The sequence below is a fragment of the Hylobates moloch genome, unplaced genomic scaffold, assembly GCF_009828535.3.
Source record: "Hylobates moloch isolate HMO894 unplaced genomic scaffold, HMol_V3 SCAFFOLD_11, whole genome shotgun sequence".
Taxonomy (NCBI): Eukaryota; Metazoa; Chordata; class Mammalia; order Primates; family Hylobatidae; genus Hylobates; species Hylobates moloch.
This window is the reverse complement of record NW_026652286.1, coordinates 16,611,998-16,634,551: the sequence shown is the minus strand read 5'-3', so window position 1 is coordinate 16,634,551 and position 22,554 is coordinate 16,611,998. Positions and strand designations below refer to the sequence as shown.

Here is a 22,554-nt window from a genome sequence, read left to right as displayed (position 1 = left end):
TGGCTGTCCCAGTCCTTATCCACCCCCTGTTCCATTTAAAAAAGGGTAAAGGACTCCTTTGGATAAACTAATGTAAACAAACACATTCCAGACACTTAATGCCAGAATAGGGCATTTACTTTACTTTGGACCAAACTTAGAATTCAATGTACACACAACTTATTTTATCGAAGCAAGGAGAGAAGCACACTTCTATGCCTACTTTTCAGTGATTATTTTAGACTGTGTGTGTGTGTGTGTGTGTGTATGTGTGTGTGTGTTTCAAGAGGTAAAGAAACTGAAATTACATCTACTGTAGTAAATTGTGGAGGCAGAGGGGGAAGAATGTAGATAAATCCCTGCCTTAAGAAAAAAAAAGAAGAAGAAGAAGGCACCTGGAGCCTATCACGTATGCAGCCTATCATATAAACCCTGAGGAATGCTAAGAAAAGGCCTCTGGAAGATTTCTTATGAAATCAAATCCCAAAAAGATTTACTAGTCAATTTCTGTTGACTAAAAAAGCATAAATCTAAGTAAAACCCCTATTAAAAATTCTTTTCTATCTCTACTTGTTTTCAGAACATTTTCACAACTAACACTTGAATGCTTACTACTTTCCTGGAAACTTAAAGACATCTCACTTAATTCTAACAACTTCAGATAGGTCTTCTGGTATGGCAGCTGACATTAACTGCCCTGTCTTTTTGGGCCTCACTTTTTCTAATACTATATTCCTTTCTTCCAAAGTGCAGTCATCAGATTGCATTGCCTCAGGGAAGAAGCAACAACAGAATGCAAAAGCCAAATCCCTAAGCTACCCAGTGCCCTATACCCTTAGAGAAAATATTTTTAAGCATGGGAAGGGTGAAATAGGCAAAGCAGGTGAGTTATCATGAGGGCCAGGTACAGCATGGGGCAAACACACAAACCCCATATATGGTTCAGGAATCTGAGAGCAGAAGTAAACTGTGCCTCTTTCTTGAGTAAAGCCCAGGATAAGGATGAAAACCCAGGATAATAAGGTCCCAAGATAATGACAAGCGCCACCGTTTCAGCAAAAATGGCTGAGTAGAAATGGCTGCCAAGTAAGTCTAGGGAGGCCAGAAACAGCCTCATAGAGCGGTATTACAAGTTCCCAAGTGTCCCAGTGTTTCTTCAGTTCCTATTTTAGATGAAAACATCAGACAAGGACTTTCCCCAAGGGAATTAACATTCTAGTGATGTGAGAACAGTGGAGAGGGGCTTGACTATCTGGCTGCTCAGCCTGTGGTCCTGTTGTAGATGGAGCATCAGGGAGTTGAGAATCTTGGATGTGATTAAAAAATAACTAGCAGGAAAAAGAATACCTGGAACTTAAGTTTCCGTACCGTTCTGACACCCCATATTATGATACAGCAAGGTACTAAATTTGTTACTTTGTGTTCTATCTTCAAAACAAGTACAAAAGACTTGAGGTTTAAATAATAAATTAAATAAATAATAAATTGGAGAGTCACTTTTGCAATCTATCAGAAAAAACGTTCCCCTCCTGTAAAAATTCCAGGTGGAATATGTAATTTAGTAATATAAAATAGCTTTTAATTGAAATAAGTTTTTTGTCTCTTTTCATGCAAGTGACATTTCTATCTACAGTCCATGTATTTAAATTTAGGAAGGCTGGGTGTGGTGGCTCATGCTGATAATCCCATCACTTTGGGACAGCAAAGTGGGAGGATTGCTTGAGGCCAGGAGTTCAAGACCAGCCTGGGCAATATAGCTAGACCCCATTTTTACAATAAATAAATTAATTAATTAAATCAAATATATTTAGGAATTTCCTTAAACTTTAGTGAATATGATAAGAATTATATTGCTCCTTTAAGAGTATTTCAGTCAACAGTAATTTCAAACAGTTTTAGATTAAAATTGCAATTTATAAAGTCAGTTTATGATTTACAATATCAATCCCAACAAAATAATAATAATAAACTTTAGTTTCCAATTAAATAAAGAGGATCACAGATATTGTTTCCATTTCTTAACCAAGGATAATTTTTCAATTGGTTAGCAATATCAATGATGTTATTTTTATTCTAGGAAGGGAAATAGGGTTGATTTGTTACCACTGGTTAAGACCATCTTTTGTGCACTTAACCTTGAGTCCAAATATAATATTCTCATGGAAAATAAAAAGGATTGCCCATGGAACAGTCTTCTTCAACATAGCTTGGTATTTTAACAATTGGATGTATGGTCTGTAGTACCTTAGCTTAATTATGTTAATGATAGTTATTTCACAGTATTTTAGTGAAATCCCAGGACAGCAACCCATCCTAAGTATAATAATAAACAATAACATACATCAATCTTCAACAAAATACACATAAATGTCGCCTTTCTTCAACAAATGTGACCCAAAAACTACTATGCTTGAAAGCCAAAGGGCTTTTGAGATATTTCAATAATCTTCAAGAAATCAATCTTACATGAAACTGAAGGAAAACATCGAATGTCATTGAGCAATAAAGCTCAGTTCTGTCAGTACCCTACCTCTGAGCAGAAGCCTTAGGATGTTTCTCTTCCAGTTTCCTCACCAGTGCTACTGTCAGCTGCCCTGTCTCCTCAAGAGAACCTTCTGGCATTAAATGAGTGTCTGAGGGTTCTGGCAGTTGCTTCAGACCAGGGTTGCTGGCACTTTCTTGCAGAACCTAATAAATGAAATATAGGAATCATGTAGCTAATTTTCATTGAGTGGAAATATCTAAACTATACATGCCAAAAATATAACACTGCAGTTTTCATGGTTCCTTCAGTGTTTCTACAATACATAAGTCCTTTGTACGTAGCCAAAACAAAAGAAGGCAATCCTAAGAAAAAAGCTTATCACCATCTGTTTAATAAAATGTTTATATAAAGATATATGTTTATATAAATATAAATGTGCATAATAAGTGTATTATCTTAAACTATCCGTAACATTAAGTTGTGAATTTGTGCTTGCCTCCCGAAAACAACTTGAACATTTTTTCTCTTTTCAAAACATATTTTAGAGAGCTATTTCTGTCTTACCTCTGGCTCCGTACACTGACCTCTTCTGCTAAGTTTCTGCCATGTTCCTGATGAGCTGTGGTCCAGGCACCATGGTGAATGTGATACTCTGTCTGGGTCACCTCTACTTGTGCATTTAGCTCCTCTAGGTAGGTCAGAACAAACTGAGGATAAGCCTGTAAGAAAGGAAAAAATAACAAGTAGTATCACCCTTATAAACAATAGCCAAAAATCCATCCAACTGGAAAGAGAGGAGGATAAATTACATTAATAGTAAAAAGGTCTGGCTAATAAACTTTGTACTTTATTATCAATTTCATAACAAAATCAAGCCAAATGACTTTAATATTAACATTTCTAATTAGTTGTTTAATCTGATTAAGTTTCACTAGATAGCTCATTTTCGCCCTTAGATAAGATTAAAACAGTAAAACAATCTTATACATTAGCAATAATAGCTAAATTTATGGAGTTATTTCTATATACAAGGTATTATTGTATACACAACACATATATGTAATTGTGTAGTTGCTGTATTGTTTGGAAGTATTCAATTCTGCTCTAGAAGATGAGAAAACAAATTGAATGAATGAAAGAGCTGCATTAAGCATAGATAAGATAGTAACCTGAGAAGTGTCAAACACAAGGTAGAGCATATGTCTATGAACATAGACAGGGCTAGAAAGACAAAATAGACATTTAATATTCATGACTCACTAAATAACAAACAAAGCAAAAAAATATGTATGATATACTAAATACAAATGAAGCACATGAGGCGCACGATAATCATGAGGTCTTTAATTAGCCACCCATTGCTGACTCTCATTTGGGATCTTCTGAAGGATAAAATCTGTCACTGCTCATCAGGCTAACTGGGGAGCACAGCTACCGGTCAAGTGACTCACACACAGCCCTCATGGAACAAGTGTGTGTCATTGTCCCAGGCATCTTTTCTTTGTTGGGCCCCCCGGTCAAGTTTTCATTTTGGTTCTTGTAACTACACCAGCAGCAGGAAAGAGTAATGTAGCATAAAGGGGGGGATATGTAAATATTGCAGACCAGATTCAGGCTAATATGACCCTTCAACCCACTCGTGTAATATTTCAATTACGTTATTCTGGCCCATCTCTCTTTCCTTACATTTTGTCTTATGTTTTAAATTGATTTAATAAGTCATGATGTGAAAATTTTAATTTGTTCTGTGCACTTTTGTGTACCATGGGCTCTAGCCTAGCTTACCAAGTAATACACTTGGAGGCTACCCTTGCATGGAAGTAATTTTCCACATAACAATAAATTTGCATTTTAATCCTTGCAACAGCACTTTGCAATGGGTACTATTATTGTGCCCATTTTAAAGATGAGGAAGCAGACACAAGGAAGTTAAGCAACATGCTTCAGTGTCATCCGGCTTGATTAAGTCTGTCAAGCTTAAATATGCTGCCTCAATTATAATATAAACTCCTTACTGCACTTTTTAAAGTGTGGAGCTAAAATTCTAAAAAACAAAAATTATGAGGGAGTGTTGAGTAGAGAAACGGCACTAAGGTCCTTATATTGTTCTGGAAAAATAGATACTAAATAACTTTTAACTTTGTTAGAAGATGTAATGTAAATATTTATGTTTCAAATGTGAGGCCCTCCAAAACCTTAAATGCATATTACTAAGCATAAGAGTCGATCTGAAAAGGCTACAACTCTGGAGACAGCAAAAAGATCAGTGGTTGCCAGTGAGGACTGAAGAGGTGGAGCACAGAGAGTTTTTGGGGCTGTTAAACTATTCTGTATAATACTATAATGGTGGATATATGTCATTATACATTAGTTCAAACCCATAGAATGTGCACCACCAAAAGTGAGCCCTAATGTAACTGCAGACTTTGGTAATGATGTGTCAGTGTAGGTTCACCAGTTATAACAAATGTACCACTCTGGTGTGAGATGAAGATACTAGGGGAGGGTGTGCATTTGTGAGGGTAAGGGATGTATGGGAACTGCCTTACTTTATGCTTAATTTTGCTGTGAATCTACAAGTGTTCTAAAAAGTAAAGTCTATTATTTTAATGTAAGGGGCTCCACCAAAAGCACAAGTGACAAAAGAAAAATAAATTGTACTACATCAAAATTTTTTAAAAATTGTGTTGCAAACAATGCCATGAAGAAAGTAAAAAAACAACCTACAGAATGAGACAAAATATTTTCAGATTATAGGTCTGATAAGGGCTGTGTATCTGGAATATATAAAGAACTCTTATCCTCACTAATGAAAAGACAAATAACCCAATGAAAATATAAGCAAAGGATCTAGTAGACATCTCTCCAAAGAAGATAAACAATTTGCTAAGAAAAGATATTCAACATCACTAGTGATCAGAAAAATACAAATCAAAACCTCAATAAGGTAATACTTTTTACCCACTAGGATGACAAAGAATAACAAAATCAAAATGACAGAGAATAACAAGAGTTGGCAAGAATGTGAAGGGGAAACAGCTTGGCTAGTCCTCAAAATGTTAAATATGGACTTTTCATACGGCCCAGCAATTCCACTCCTAGTTATATACCTATGAGAAATGAAAACATACATACACACAAAAACTTCCATACCAATGTTCATAGCAGCATTATTCATAGTAGCCAAAATAGTGGAAAAAAATAAAATGCCATTAACTGATAAATGTATTAAAAATGTGATGTTTCCATACAATGGAATATTATTTGGCAACAAAAAGAAATGAATTACTAAAGCATGCTACAACGTGAATTAACTCAGAAAACACTATGCTAAGTGAAAAAAATCAACCACAGTAGGCCACATATTATATGAGTCCATTTATATGAAATGTCCAGAATGGGCAAGTCTATAAAGGCAGACAGAGGCGGAGGAATAGATGTGAAGTCCAAGATGTCTTTTAGGGAGAACTAAAATGTTTTAAAATTAGACTGTGGTGACAGATGCACAACTCTGTGAATATACTGAAAAACATTAAACACCTAAAAATAGGTGAATTATATGGTATGTGAATTATATTCAAGAAATCTATTTTAATGTAAGAAATTTTTCAATTAAAACAGTATATAAAGCATAGTTTTAAACCAGCAAAGAAAAAGGAGAGAAAAGGATCCAGAAAATGTCAAGAAGAGATTATTTTATGGAAATTAAAAGCATAATAAAACAAATCTTTGTTGAATTAATCAATGAGTGTATTAACTGTGTAATTATTTTTCTTTTTATGTCCTGACATATATTAGTTGTACATATTTTGGGAGCACATATTGATATTTTGATACCTGTATACAATGTATAATCATCAAATCAGTGTAATTGGAATATCTATCACCATAAGCATTAAATGTGTAAAATTTTAAATGTGTATTCCCTTTGACTTAACAAACATACACATATTACAAAGATGTCCATTGCAGCATTGCTCATATTTGCCTAAATGTGCATCACCAGGAAAATTTTAAAAGACAGCATAGATGTGGATGTCAGTATGAAAAGATGGCCACAAATATATCTTATCAAGTGGAAAAAGTATATCACAAAGTAATATGTATAGTTTTGTGTGGGGGTGAGTATGTGTCTCTAATCAAGAATGATACACTATCAATAATAATATTGGAGGAATAGGGTCAAGAGGTACTTTTGCTTATCATTTTATTCAGTTCTGAATTATTGAAAATTTTTTTCAAAACTAACATGTATCCCTTTTATTATTTAAATGAGAACCATTTTACACATGCAAATATATGCATAATGATTTTTGGGAATATACAAAAAGCATGCTGTTAGTGAATAACTCTGGGAAATGGGAATAAAATTTGAGAAGAAGAGACTTTACTTCTCATTAATGTATTTTTTTTTTTTTTTTTTTGAGATGGAGTCTCGCTCTGTAGCCCAGGCTGGAGTGCAGTGGCGCAATCTCAGCTCACTGCAAGCTCTGCCTCCTGGGTTCATGCCATTCTCCTGCCTCAGCCTCCCGAGTACCTGGGACTACAGGCATGTGCCACCAGGCCTGGCTAATTTTTTGTATTTTTAGTAGAGACGGAATTTCACCGTGTTAGCCAGGATGGTCTCGATCTCCTGACCTCGTGATCTGCCCACCTCGGCCTCCCAAAGTGCTGGGATTACAGGCATGAGCCACCACGCCTGGCCCATTAATGTTTTTTTTCTAATATTAATTTTTATCACATATTATTATTATAAAAATTAATACTTTAAAAAAATTGAAAATAGTGATATTATTGCACATACTATTCAGATAACTTTGGAAAGAGATTTTTGAATCACTAAGCTAATTCAAAACATTAGCAAAAAGAAGTTTAATCCAAAAAAAATTAGGATTTTCATTTTACCTTTAATCTTATTCATCTTTATTGCATTATGTTCCTTTTTGTTTTCTTATGTCAGTTCTTATTGTCTTAAGTACATTCAAGACAATTCAACTGAAAAGAATGTGATGGGTGGCTGGGCGCCGTGGCTCACGCTTGTAATCCCAGCACTTTGGGAGGCCGAGGCGGGCGGATCACGAGGTCAGGGGATCGAGACCACGGTGAAACCCCGTCTCTACTAAAAATACAAAAAAATTAGCCGGGCGTGGTGGCGGGCGCCTGTAGTCCCAGCTACTCGGAGAGGCTGAGGCAGGAGAATGGCGGGAACCCAGGAGGCGGAGCTTGCAGTGAGCCGAGATCGCGCCACTGCACTCCAGCCTGGGCGACAGAGCGAGACTCCGTCTCAAAAAAAAAAAAAAAAAAAGAATGTGATGGGTAATGGAGAAGCAGATTATTTCATATCGGTTCTGCTAAAAACATCAAAGCCCAAATTCAGCAACAAAAGACCACTACGTTTTCAATATGAGAGAAAACAATACCAAATATGTTCCACAGTATCAGAACATTAAAAGAATCGACTTATAAAAAGCAAAACAAACAGCAGACACATTCCAAGACCATAAGTAACGGCAGCATGGCTCAAATTCTGGCAATTGTAAATCCCTTATATTGTTATGGTAGCTTCATGTTATGGTAGCTTCATCCTCTAATAGAAGTAAAGACATTTTATGTAAGTTCATTTCTGAGGTACATTCCCCTAATACTAGAAAGAAGATGTACATGGAATATGGGAAACTTCAATATATAATATATCCAGTGAAATGGAAGAGGAAGTGGCCAAAAGGTAGGGCCATGATGTGGCTGAACATTCTGCTAGACACTGCAGAAGCAAAGACCAAAAGTACAACAATGACAAAAATGCAGTAATGGGCTTTGCTTCCTGGAGTTGAAAGTTTGGCAAAGGTGGCAGACATATATAAATAACACAAAGTGACCAGAGCTATTATTTATCCTCCCATCATGCGTTTGGAGACATTTACAAATTGTCCTGGAATTTTCCCTTTGGAGTCATCCTAAACCATTCCTTTCCCAGGTAATATCTAGTCTAATACTTTAATACCACAGTTATTCAGTGTTATCTACTGTAAGACCAGGTGATCTTGACCTCCAATGAGGCACCCACAGGTTCAGTCATCAGACCACCAATACAGACAACTCCTTCCTCCAAAATCTGAAACTCAAATTTTTCTTCTAGGAAGTCAACAACCTAATCTTTCAACTTTTTCTCCTTTCAACTTTTCTTCCCTTCAACTTCACCAGTGCATCACCCTAAACAGACCTCTAATATCTTAAGCCCTCATTATTTTCCAAGTCCATCAGCTCTTTGGCTGATAATGCATTCTTCACATTCTAACCTATTTTTTACCACCAGAAGATAAATTTTAACAAAGCGCATCTCTAATCACATAATTCCCATTTCAATAACTTTAAATAGCACATACTGGTTAACAACCTACAGTCCTATCCTGGTTTTAAATTCCAGCTATGCTATTTACTGGCTTTGTGACCTTGGGTAAGTTCAACTTCCATAGAGAGAAGTTTTCCCACTAAAGATTGAGTAAGAACATGATCGGAATTTCACATTTACCAAATTCACTCTCAGGATGCAACTGTAACTCTGTTGCTAAACAGAACCCCATCCATTTAAGAGATTTTTTCCCATAAATGGAGGAGATGGATCATCTCCATCACTCCCAAGGTGTTCCCTTCATGTCTGTTAGAAAGGCTATGTTTCACCTAACTTTGGACCTCCACAGGAGTGCTTATGTCCTCAAAGGAAGTATGGCAGGTAAGTCTGCAGAATTTCACCTGGAATTTTAAACTCCAGATAATCTACCCACTCTTGGTCAATACAATGATCAGGCATGTTTTTGAAGAGGGTCTCTTTTTTCTTATTATTATACATGCTTTTTATAGAAAACTTAGAAAATGTAGTAAAAACCAAAGAAAATAATTATCCATACTTCCACCACCCATTTCACATATAAACTTCCAGTTTTGTCTCTATACATGTTTATGTACAACATAAATAAATGTAATAAATAAAATATTGTTTTCTTACCCGATTTTTCTCAATTAACAACATTACAATTTTTCTTCATCATCATAAATTATTCTCCATTATTTGTGATGCCAACATTTGGTATTCATAATAAAGACATGCCACGATATATTTGTACAATCTCATTGTTGATTTTCTTAACCTGTTTTCAATATTCACCATTCTAAATAGTACTATAATGGATATCCTTAAAGATATATTTTGGTGCAAACTATTGATTAATTTCTTGGGGTAAGTTGCTATAAGTGAAATTTCTGAGTCATAAGGAATATGCGTTTTTGTAAGGATTTTGATAAATGTTGTCAAACTGACCTGCAGGAATATTGTGCCATCCTCTTTGATGGTCCCCAAAGTTCCCTGCTTCCTTGTATTCATACCTTTGTGTAGCCCCTCCCATACTGTCAACTCCAGGAAGCAAAGCCCATTACTGCATTTTTGTTGTTGTTATACTTGTGGTCTTTGCTTCCGTAATGGCTAGCAGAGTATTCAGCCACATCATGGCCCTACCTTTTGGGCACTTCCTCTTCCACTATGTCATCCAAAGAATTTGGCAGAAGTGGTGCATGCCACTTCCAAGATGAGGTTATAAGGGGCACTTCAGCTTCCGTTTTGCTCTTTTGTTCTCTCTCACTCTTCTGGCTAGCTCATGTTGTGCAGGCCCATATGGCAAAGGAACTAATGCCTCTGGGCTACAAAAAAATTAGTCGGGCGTGGTGGCGGGCGCATGTAGTCCCAGCTACTCGGAGAGGCTGAGGCAGGAGAATGGCGTGAACCCGGGAGGCGGAGCTTGCAGTGAGCCGAGATTGTGCCACTGCACTCCAGCCTGGGCGACAGAGCGAGACTCCGTCTCAAAAAAAAAAAAAAGAAGTAGATCTTCCAGCCTTGGTCAAGCCTCAGATGTTTGCAGCCTGAGTTAGTCTCATAAGTAACTTTGAGTTAGAACTACCCAGGTAAGTCACTCCAGGTTCCTGGCTTACCAAAACTATGAAATAATAAGTATTTGCTGTTTTAAGTTACTATGCTTTGAAGTAATTTGTTACACAATAAAAAAATAAAGCAACAGATAACTGATACATAAAATGAGTGTGTTAGTTTTCTTGTGTCTTTATCAGCATTGGATATTCCTAGTTTTATATCTTCCTAATGTTAAAGGGAAGAAAATATCATCTCATTGTTTTACAGTTATTTTATATCTAGTGAGGATAAAATTTTTATTTAGTTTGGCTCTTGTAATTTTTCTCTTCTCATGTATTTCCTTTTACTGTCCTTTGCCCATTTTTGTATTGAAGTGCATATAGTTTTCTATGCCTATATAAGGTTTATTATATATTGAGTATTATCTCATTCTCTGATGTTTATGTTGCAAAGATTTTCCCCATTTTTCATATTCTCCTATTTATTTTTGCTTAGTTATTTTAGATTTAGGAGTTTTTACATTTTTATATACTCAAGTCATTAGTTTTTCCCTGTATGGATTCTCCCTTTGTTTGCACACTTATGAAGATGTACTTATGAAGATGTACTTATGAAGATGTCTACTCACTATTACACTGGGTTAGATGTTTAATCCATGTTTTCTTCTATTTTATGGTTCCACGTTTAAATCTTTAATTTAGCTGAAACTATGAATTGTATAAAGGAGGTGATATAGTTTTACTAACTTTTTGTAAAGGAATAGAGGAATAGTTAACTTTAAAAACAAATAAGACAAAAGACTTATCCAAGTAAAAACAATACAACAAAATGGAATAAATGTATTTAAGCTTCTTCATTATTATTATCATTATTAGCTACAAATTATCAATTTGCTGTTAAAGGCCAGGATCTGTGCCAAATACTTAAAATGCTAGTATTAATAGCTCCATTTCCCAGAGGGAGAATTTGAAGCTTAAAAAGGTTAAATGACTTGTCTAAGGCCACACAGCTAATAAGTGTTGGAGCCAAGATTAGTTATTAATATCCTAAAGCAGTAATTCTGCCTTTTTAAAAAATAAATAACATGAGCTCCATTTATGATCCAGCTGCAAATAATTATCAAATTATACTCCATTTTATCCTTAACTAGATGGAAATAGTTTTGAATATGACTAAATTTAGAGCTAATCAAAATTTCTAAACCTCTAAAAGAATGAAATGCCTCATTAATAAATAGTTTTGCTGTGGGAATTTAAAGTAGCTATTGTAAAAATATCAGTGATTGTGTTTGAGAATTAAGTTTTAGAAACAAAACCTTCTTGAAAATAACTTGTGTTTGAAGCATAAAAGTATGTATCATTTGATAATCAGCAACAGTATTGTTAGGAACAATTTAAAAACTGTAAAATGAGAGAAAAAGAAAGGTAAAATGAGTAGCTGAGCAGCAGTGGATATGTAGGTACCTAAATTTGGGGAAAGAAAATAAGAAAGTACACTTAAAACTTGATTCTGCTCTTCTATGTCTATTGATGGAAAGAGTGAGATTTAGATAAGATGGAATTATGTTCTTGGGTAATATGAGTCAACGGTGTTCAGGTATGTTTCATAATTATGTGCAGGCACAAGCCAAACAGCTGGAGAGATATTTTGGTATTGTCTAAAAATTCTACTTTTTATTTTTACCAAGAAGTGCAAGACTCCTTCTTCATCTACCTAGAGCCTCACTCTGGCTCAGGAATATGGTAAAGATTATGAACGGCATGAGGGATGAATAAAAGGAAAGTTGGAGTGAAATCTTGAGCAAAGTTAGGAAAGGCAATTCTTAAAAAGCTTTGACGTTTCATTGATGTGTCAAATTCCCTTCTATGAACAGAACTAAAGGTGAATAGTTTGGGTTGGGTTAACAAATGGGGTGAAATTTTAGCTGGTGTACCAACAAATAACTATCCAGGGAAGGAAATGTTATTATAACACATTTTTACATTTAAATTGTATCAAACTCTAAATTTCTAAAATGATGCAAGTTGTGATGTAATTCTAGAACAGTAGAAAAATAAAATTACCATGCTTGTCAGTCAGGGTCCAGTAAGGAGATACAAACTACATAGTAATCAAAGAGGGAAAGTTGAACATAAACAATTGGTTAACAGCGGATTGGAGTGGCTAGTAATAGTTAAAGAGAACACTAAAGAATATAAGAATGGCAGGTATAGGGGAAATGGAAGGTATGGAAAGATGCCTGACTCATGGCTCAGACCCAGTTCACATCAGAGAGGGGGCACAGCCATGTCTCACTGGATGTTGAAGAAGTCACTGAGGGGTGGCACCAGTAGTATCCACTGTAAACTGACTTTGGAGTTATGGGAAGCTGTCCATAGGGAGGTGCTTAGCTGGTGACACTCCACACAAAAGTCATTTGCTGTGGTCTGAATGTGTCCCCCAAAATTCGTATGTTGAAACTTAATTGCCAGTGTGATAGTATTAAGAGGTAGGGCCTTTATGAGGTGATGGAGTCATACGGCAGAGCTCTCAGGGATAGAATTAGGGCCTCTATAGAAGGGCTCAAGGGAGTTTGTTCAATCCTTTCTGTCCCTTCTACCACGTGAGGATATGGCATTTGTCCCCTCCAGAGGATGTAGCAACAAGGCAGACAGCAGCCCTCACCAGACACCAAACTTATTGGCATTTTGGTCTTAGACTCCCCAGCCCTCAGAAGTGTGAGAAATAAATTTCGATTGTTTATAAATTACCCAGTCTGTGGTATTTTGTTACAGCAGCACAAATGAGACAAATTGGTACCCAGAAGTAGGGTGTTGTTATAACAAATACTTAAAAATGTGGAAGCAGCTTTGGAACTGGGTAACGAACAGAGGCTGTGAGAGTTTGAAAGAGCAGGATACACAAAGCCTATATTACCATGAATGGATCATAAGGGGTGATTCTGGTGATGACTCTGAAGTGAAGAGCTGTAGACAGAGCCTAAATCCTTTTTATAATTACTATTATTTGTATACATTTAAGAAGCACAAGTGTAATTTTGTTACACAGCTATATTGCATAGTGGTGAAGTCTGGGCTTTTAGTCACTTGAATGATATATATTGCATCCATTAAGTAATTTTTCATTATCCATCCTCCCACCCTTGTGAGTCCCCAATATCTATCATTCTACATTCTATGTCCATGTGTACACATTATTTAGCTTCCACCTGTAAGTGAGAACATATGGGTTTTGTCTTTCTTTTTCTGAGTTGTATCACTTAATGGTCTCTGTCAGTTGCAACCAAGTTGCAGCAAAATACATTATTTCGTTCTTTTTAACAGCTGAATAGTATTCCACTGTGTATATATACCACATTTTCTTTATCTTTTTGTTCACTGACAGAACCTTAGGTTGATTCCATACTTTGCTATTGTGAATAGTACTATGATAAACATATGAGTGCATGTATCTTTTTGATACAATGATTTCTCTTCCTTTGGGTAGATATCCAGTAGTGGGATTGCTGGATGAAACTGTAGTTCTATCTTAAGTTCTCTGAGAAATCTCCATACTGCTTTCCATACAGGTTGCACTATAATAATTTACATTTCCACCAAGAGTGTATAAGTGATCTGTTTTCTTTGCATCCTAGTCAATATCTGTTATTTTTGTCTTCTTCATAACAGCCATTCTAACTAGTGTAACATGTATCTTGTTTTAATTTTGCAGTTCTCTGATGATTAGTAATGTTAAGCATTTTTTACACCCTTGTTGGCCATTTGTATGTCTTCTTTTGAAAAATGTCTATCATGTCCTTCGCCCACTTTTTAATGGAGTTATCTGTTTTGGCTTATGTTGCTGCTGAGTTCCTTGTAAATTCTAGACATTAGTCCCCTGTGGGGGACTCTCAAAGTGCTCAGATTACAGGTGTGAACCACCATGCCTGGCCCATTCATTCTTTTTTTTTTTTTTTTTTTTTTGAGATAGAGTTTCGCTCTTGTTGCCCAGGCTGGAGTGCAATGGCGCGATCTTGGCTCACCACAACCTCCGCCTCCTGGGTTCAAGTGATTCTCCTGCTTCAGCCTCCTCAGTAGCTGGGATTACAGGCATGCACCACCATGCCTGGCTAATTTTGTATTTTTAGTAGAGATGGGGTTTCTCCATGTTGGTCAGGCTGGTCTCAAACTCCCGACCTCAGGTGATCCACCTGCCTTAGTCTCCCAAAGTGCTGGGAGTACAGGTGTGAGCCACTGCATCCGGCCCCATTCATTCTTTTTTATTCTTTTTTTTTTTCTTTATTTTTGTTTGACTGGATTAATTCCAAAGACCTGTGTTCAAGTTCTGAGATTCTTTCTTCCTCTTGATCTAGTCTATTGTTGAAGTTCTCAAATGTATTTTGTAATTCTTTCAATGAAAATTTTATTTCCAGATGTTCTGTTTGTTTATTTAATTTAATTTAATTTAATTTTAATTTTTTGAGGCAAGATCTCACTTTGTCACCCAGGCTGGAGTGCAGTGGCATGAACACAGCTCACTGCAGCCTTGACCTCCTGGGCTCAAGCAATCCTCCCACCTCAGCCTCCTGAGTAGCTGGGATCACAGGCATGCACCACCAGGACTGGCTAATATTTAAATTTTGTAGAGATGGGATCTTGCCATGTTGCCCATGCTGGCCTCAAACTCCTGGGCTCAAGCAATCCTGCTTTGGCCTCCCAAAGTGCTAGAATTACAGGTATGAGTCACCATGCCCAACTGCTGTTTATTTGAAGATATATATGTCCTTGATAAATTTCTCATTAATCCTGGATTTATGTTCGGATTTCTGTATTGGTTTTCAGATCCTCTTATTGGTGTCCATGTCTAGGACAGTGGGTGATATACTTTCCAGTGTCATTCTTTCTCACACAGTGTCCCAGTGTGAGGTCCAGGGCTTGGGAGGCTCAAGGTGCTCTTCTGTGGCCTGGACTGCCTGAATTACATGGCTCCCCAGGGGGAGGTAGATCACAGAGAAACTCACTCTCCTTCTCCCATATTGGGGATTCACTTGCCATTTTCAGCTAGACCCCACCAAACAGGCTGCCTGACCACCTTCTCTTTCCCAGCATCTAAATTTTCTTTTGCTTGTCTGTTGAGCTTGTTTTCCTTCTTGGATAAAACTTCACAGTGTGAATCTCTACACACTGTTTTGCTTCTTCCAAGTGGGTGAGGAATGCTGGAGAAGCCACTCGTCTGCCACCCTGGGAAACTCTAAAGCTTCTTAGAGATTACTCAAGTGGTTGGGATGAGAACGTTGGTAGAAATATAGACAGTAAAGGCCATTCTGTTGAAGTCTTAGAAATGAGAAACAGACCTTGACCTGTTTCTGTAAATAAAGTTTTATTGAAATGTAGACACATCCATCCATTAACATATTATCTATGGCTGTTTCACACTAAAAAGGCAAGGTGGAGAAGTTGAGATAGAGATTATTTGGCCCGTAAACCCCAAAATATTCAGTGTCTGGCTCTTTAGAAAAACGTTTGCCAACGCTGCCATATAGTATTCCAATGAATACACAGTGTATAATACAATTTATTTATCCCTTCTACTGCTGACATCCATTTGAGTAATCACAACTCTGAAGCTACTAGAATTAGTATTGCTATTAACATTTTATTAAATATTGTTTCCTTAATATATGTAAGCGTATGACCATTTGTTGGCATATGACTAGTAGGGGAATTGCTGGGCTGTCTAGACATGTTCAACAGTAGTAGATATTGGCAGTTTCCCAAAGTACCAAATTCTTCATTTCAGTGTAGAAGAAAACTGATGCCCTAGAATGCTGGGTCATATTATAGCAATGAATTAGGAAAAAATATTTTGACTTTAGAAAATGTGTGTTTTAAAATTTAAAAAAAAAGTTAAAGGAAAGTATTGAGTTAACTTAAATTCTAAACTTCTGGGTACAGAGTGAAGTCATATATGCAGAAAAAGCAATTCTTGCTCTAAACAATAGATAGTACATTTTATAAGAATCTGGGAATAGAAAAACTTAGGCATAAAAGCTGTGGCTTATAAAGTTCTTACCTTTGAATAAATGCAACCATCAGTTCCAAACACCCATTTCTGAGATTCATCTCCACTATGTCTGTAATGAAAATGTAATTTAGAGATTGACATCTTCTCTCCACAGAAACACTTGTAGGTTTTAAATAAAATGATCATTTTCCAGATAGCCTGGCAGGAGGACTGCGCACACTCTACCAAAGATTCTGCCACCATCACTTTTATCTCAGCAGCTAAAGCTTTCCCTAAGACAACCAATTTCCCTCCTACAATGCTCTGGTACCCTAAGAGGGGTACGTATGTGCATGTGTGTGTGTTACCAGTACCAACAGTGACCAAAGTTTTAGAGAACAAATACAGTCAATGAGAATATTATGGAAAGTTCTGCCTATGAAAAAGATCCTCTATGAGACAAAGAAAGAGACTTAATCAAGTAGAAAGATTAAGAGAATAGTACGAAAAAAGATAACACGGAAAATTAAGAACCTCACGTGCCTAATTCTGAAACAGCTAGAGAATTTTGTCAGGGAATATTGTATTTTCTCAGCTAAGTCTGAGTAAGAAAAAACTAAAATGTGATGAAGCTAATTATGCCTAAATTAACTAATCATGTATTCATTAATATTTAGAAATCTTACAAAGGTAAAACAAAAATGAATTAAATTAAGTGTAACAGGCTGTTAAACAAGACTCTTCCTACTGCCTCTGAGTTTTGACAGACACATCAAAGGTTGAATAAAAGGGGTGTCAGGTAATGCTCTATTCTATTCTAAAGCAAGGTGCTATGTGATCTGGGCAGAGTATGTAAAGGCAGCAGTCCAAAACTAGTTAAGTACACAGTAGTCTTTAGCCTACATCCAGTCTATGTAAAAGAATATGAAGAATCCATAGGCATGTTGAAATGGGTGCTTAATAACAATGTAGGTCTCTAGAATCCTAGCCTCAGAGGTTTTGATTCTGAAGGTCTGGACCCACCCCTCACCCCAAAAAAATCTACATTAACAGGTGTTTCAAGTTATTCCAATTATAAAATTCTGGGGATTTGGATGTGTGTGGTTAATAAGCCAAACTTTGGAAACCATGTACTAGAATAATGAGGGCAGTAAGGAAATGAAAAATCAAATGTTTAAACTTAGAAATAGTAAGAAATATGTTGTCTCTGTGCTGGGTTCTAGGCACAGAGCTTCTAATTCCCTTGACATTCCTTCAGTGATAGGAGCATCTTTTGTCCTAATGAGGGTATTCTTGCAAGGCTCCTGGATGAGGGCTGGTCACCAGAAAGACCAAGTCACGATTCAAATACTGGAACTTTTAGTGTAGTTTAGTGCCTTCTCTTGGGAGGAAAGAGGAGCTGGAGAATGAGTTAATCATCAATCATGCCTCCATAAAAATCAACAAAATATAGGATTTGGAGAGCTTCTAGGTTTGTGAACACATCCGTGTTCCAGGAAGGTGGTGCATCCCCACTCCACAGGAACAGAAGCTCCTGTCCTCAGGACACTTCCAGACCTTGCCCTGTGTACCTCTTCATCTGACTGTTCATCTGTATCCTTTATCATATCCTTCAAAATAAACTGGCAAACATAAGTAAATGTTTCTCTGAGTTCTGTGAGCCATTCTAGCAGATTATCAAACCCAATGAGGGGGTCATGAGAATCCCGACATATAGCTGGTTGGTCAGGAGTATAGGTGACAACCTGGGACTTATGACTGGTGTTTTAAGTGGAGACAGTCTTGTGGGACTGAGCCCTTAACTTGTGGGATCTAATGCTAACTCCTGGTAGATAGTGGCAGAACTGAATTGAACTGTAGGACACACAGCAGGTGTCCACTGAGAACTGAAGATTTGCTTGATGTGAAAAAAAAAAAAAACATAACACACCTAATATCAGAAGTGAAGTATATGAAGTAGAGAAAACTGTTTTTTTCTGTACAAAAATATTATAAAGGAGAAATGATTTGATGATTGAATAAATGAGGTGGAGGTTAGAGAGAGTAGTCAAGGGTAAGTCTCAGATGTCAAAATTGGGAAAAGAAGAGGAACATGACACTATTAAAGGAAAATGAAATGAGAATGGAGCAGAGGAGGGCAGAGATGTGGAAAAATAAGAAGAGTTCTAATAGTTATGTAAAAGTGTTTAATATTAAATAAAATATCTTTCAAGGTATAACTGACCCCTAAGCTAAGGATCCCATTCTAAGGCTTTGACAATGTAATTGTTGCTCAAAACAACTTCAGCATTAGGTGGGGTGATGAAGGTATTGGTGGAAGTTGTCTTTCTAAGCATCTTTCTATTTTATAATTAATAAAGGAAAAGAGAAACTTTTTAAATTTTGACTTGGGGTCCAGACTAAAACGATGGTTATGATAACAATGATTATCCAAGAAAAAACACACAGACTGTGAGAATTTGAATGGAAGTGAGGGGCTATCCCAGTCGAGTTCTCATTTTATAGATGAATAAAATGAGATGCAGAGAGATGAAGAGAGCTGGTCAAAATCACAGCACTAGTTATTATACAAATAGGAACCAGAACCCAGAATGTCTGACTTAAGCTCAACATCTCAATTAGATCAGAAAAGTATAACGCAAGTTATTTTGTGTAAGTGGAAGACTGAAAATGGAGTCAACATTTTAGTCTCACTAATTATAATTTGACATAATCTCAGTAACTTAATACATATTGATGTAATCATAATGTTTTTATACAACTGTATTAAAATAATCACCAGTTTTATACTATAACAAATTCTCCTGAGGTACTGAGAAAGCTCATATTTCAAACCCTGAATGAAGAAATAACAAGAACAATATTGCTAGTCTTTAAGGCTGTCAATCTGAAGCTTAGAAGTATACTCTTTACAAAATAATAAAAAAGAGTGATTGCTGTAATGCTTTGATGGAAATGTGTTGGGTTGCGATAAAATTTAGATCATTTTAATGTGTAAGGGCTATAACTCAATGCAGCTTCATTGCTTACAAGCAATCCTCCTGTTTCATAAATTATTGTGAGTATATTTCTTTGAGATAAATAAAATAGCAAATGATAATTTTTCAAATTATACAACATCTGCAATTGGCAATTGATAAACTGAGGTTAACCATACAAATCTGTAAAATTCAGAATTTTGTCTTTGAATTACGGTGTTGCCTTGATGATGAATTATGCTGATTTGAGTTTCAACGTTCTGAACTTACAGCATCTTCTCTCAAAACTAATACAACAGAAAAGATGTCCACCAAGCTGGCAACTGTGTGAGGGCAGAGACCACGTATATCCTCAGAGCTGATCACAAGGCCTGGCATGTAACAGGATATTAAAGCTATCTTTGAATAAATAAAAATGTGAATAAAGTGTCAGAATGTTACTACCCTAAAAATTAATCATAAAGCCATCTGAAAATGTTTTAAATTTAATATATGGCTGTTTTGGGAACTTAAAAGATCTTTTTGGTAGATGGCTAAAGAAGAGAAATTACACCTTTGTTAAGAAAAAAAGAAATAAGGCCAGGCGTGGTGGCTCACACCTGTAATCCCAGCACTTTGGGAGGTCGAGGCGGGTGGATCACAAGGTCAGGAGATTGAGACCACCCTGGCTAACATGGTGAAACCCCGTCTCTACTAAAAATACAAAAAAATTAGCCAGGTGTGGTGGCACATGCCTGTAATCCCAGCTACTCGGGAGGCTGAGACAGGAGAATCCCTTGAACCCAGGAGGCGGAGGTTGTGGTGAGCTGAGATCATGCCATTGCACTCCAGCCTGGGCAACAAGAGTGAAACTCCATCGTAAAAAAAAAAAAAAAAGACGAAGAAAAGAAAAAAAGAAAGAATTCTGAAAGAAACACAAATTTACTAGCATTTGCCAAATTCCATCAAGCTTCAATTCTGTTCTGGCATATCTTTTCCTAGAAAATTCTACTAAAACCATGTAGTCTTATATAATCTATAACCTCTGAGAGCTTACTAGTATCACTCTTCTTGGTAGTCTACTTAAATCTATAAATGTTGTCCCTAAATTTTACCAAAGTTGTAAAAAAACAAATCTCTCATGTAGTGCCACATTAGGCTGGATGAAAAGGTATCATTCTAATTTATAATAACTTCCTAAAGAAATAAAATTTCTACACACAGAAGTGTATCTGCCTATTTTTCAAGACATTTTATACGTAGAAAAATCAAATTTAGATCCAACATACAATGATGCTCAGATGAGACTGATTTAGAGAATGATATCATAGACTTTCCTCTTCTTGATCAAAAAGCACCAAGCTAAAAAAATTTTTTAAAAACAAAAAATAACAACATCAATAATGAATGGAAGGGAAAATGAAGGAGCTATATTCCATCCAAGAATCAGTCATAATATCATGACATACACTGAACTAAGGTTGAGAGACTTGAGTTCTAGTCCTGCATCTAACGTTAACTAGATATATGACCTTTAGTAGATCACTTAGTCTCTAGTGGCCTTGGAATTTTTTTTTAATAATGATGATACTCTTATCACAGCTGCCACTATCACCACCTCTACTACCACTAGTAAAGAGAATTTTGAAGTAGGTGCTCTTCAGATCCTTCCTTCTCTGAAATCATATGACTTTCAAGTGTTCTCATTTTATAAGTGAGGGAACTGAGAATAATCTGCCCTGGGAAGCTTGCTAAGTAGTGTAACCCTATTAAGCATGCATGAGTGTAAATGTAGGTAATATAGATATAGATATCACCTAGATAGATACATCTATACAGATACATCTATATAGGTGATATAGATATAGATATGATATAGATATCTATATCTATACATTACACACATATATATATCTCTCTGTATGTGTTTATACACTCACACATTAATCACTTCCTGGTAACTATATGGAGGGCTGTTATCATGCTTCAGGATCACAAATTTCTTTTCTCAGACAGCCTCAAATGGCTCTGGTGTCTACCAATGCTACCTGGGCCAAAAGTAGAAATGCACGTAGAGGATGGGGAAAGGGATTTCCAGTCCATAATTCATAACATAGTAAGAACAAAGACAAGGTTCATTCAGTAATCCACATAGTGTGAAATTACACATGGACAACTTTCTATTTGATGCTGACGTTTCTAATGGTGTTACCTACATGTGTTACTACAACTTCTGTCTGCTGCTATTCCTTAGCATTATACAGCTACACTTGTTGACTGTATATAAAGGTGTCCTTAAAGCAGTGTGTGTTTTTAACCTAGTCCGGTAATGTTTGCTAGTTGTCACTCCATTTTTAGCAAGACCTAAATGGCAATTTAAAAAAATGGATGCAAAAAGCCATAACTGAAAAATTAACCTTGAAATATGAAAGATGGTAAAGATTACTTGAAATTGGACAGGGTTCCATGAAAGTCTGAAACTTCTTTTATGGATCATCTTTAAGATAGAACATTCAGTTTTGTATTTATTCTGATTTAAGAAGCGTACAGACTACAGATAGAAAAGAGGTCTCTTTTGGCAGGTCCATTAGTCCATTGATTTTATATGTAGGGGCTTTTGCAAATTCAAAAGACTTTATGGGCTAGACAGGTATTAGAAATGCATGAAGCAGCGAGAGCCAGTGTGAGGGCTGCCAAAGGGAATGGTAGAGAATATGGCAAACTGGAGGATATATGTTCCATCTAAAGGGGACATCACCACTCAGTTCCTTCCTGATGGGTGTCATGACAGAATTCAGGTCCAGTGCCACCCATTTCAGGTTTTTTCAAGAAAAGCCAGAAGTATGTCACTTTTGTGTGAAATCTTCCTATTTCTATGGGCTCACGACTAATTCAAAAATTGTAATAATATGCAAGCCAAACAAAATCTATGGGTTAACAGTTTTTAACCTTTATAATCTAATCTTCATCTGTGTGTGCATGTGTGTGCGAGTGTTTGATGTTATGTTAGTTTCTTAGTTGAACACTAAAGTCCAGATATCCTGCATATCTGCAATCATTAAAAATGAAGCAATATCAATATTGAATGGTGCTCTGAAAAATAACTTCGATTCAACTAGTTTATCTGTAAGGTGTCCAAAATATCCTTTGGAAAATAGCATTTTAAAATGATTTTTGAGATGGTTTAGGTCACCTGGTAAAGACATTGTTGGTTTACCTTTCATCCATTAACA

General features: G+C 36.3%; 1 protein-coding gene across 1 annotated transcript in view; it reads right to left on the bottom strand.

The window, feature by feature from the left end:
• Nucleotides 1–22,554, bottom strand: part of DCDC1 (doublecortin domain containing 1) — a 486,974-nt gene that overhangs the window by 187,330 nt on the left and 277,090 nt on the right. The window contains 3 exon segments of the mRNA XM_058424526.1: nucleotides 2,510–2,667; nucleotides 3,049–3,183; nucleotides 16,434–16,494. Coding sequence (XP_058280509.1) covers nucleotides 2,510–2,667; nucleotides 3,049–3,183; nucleotides 16,434–16,494 — 354 coding nt within the window.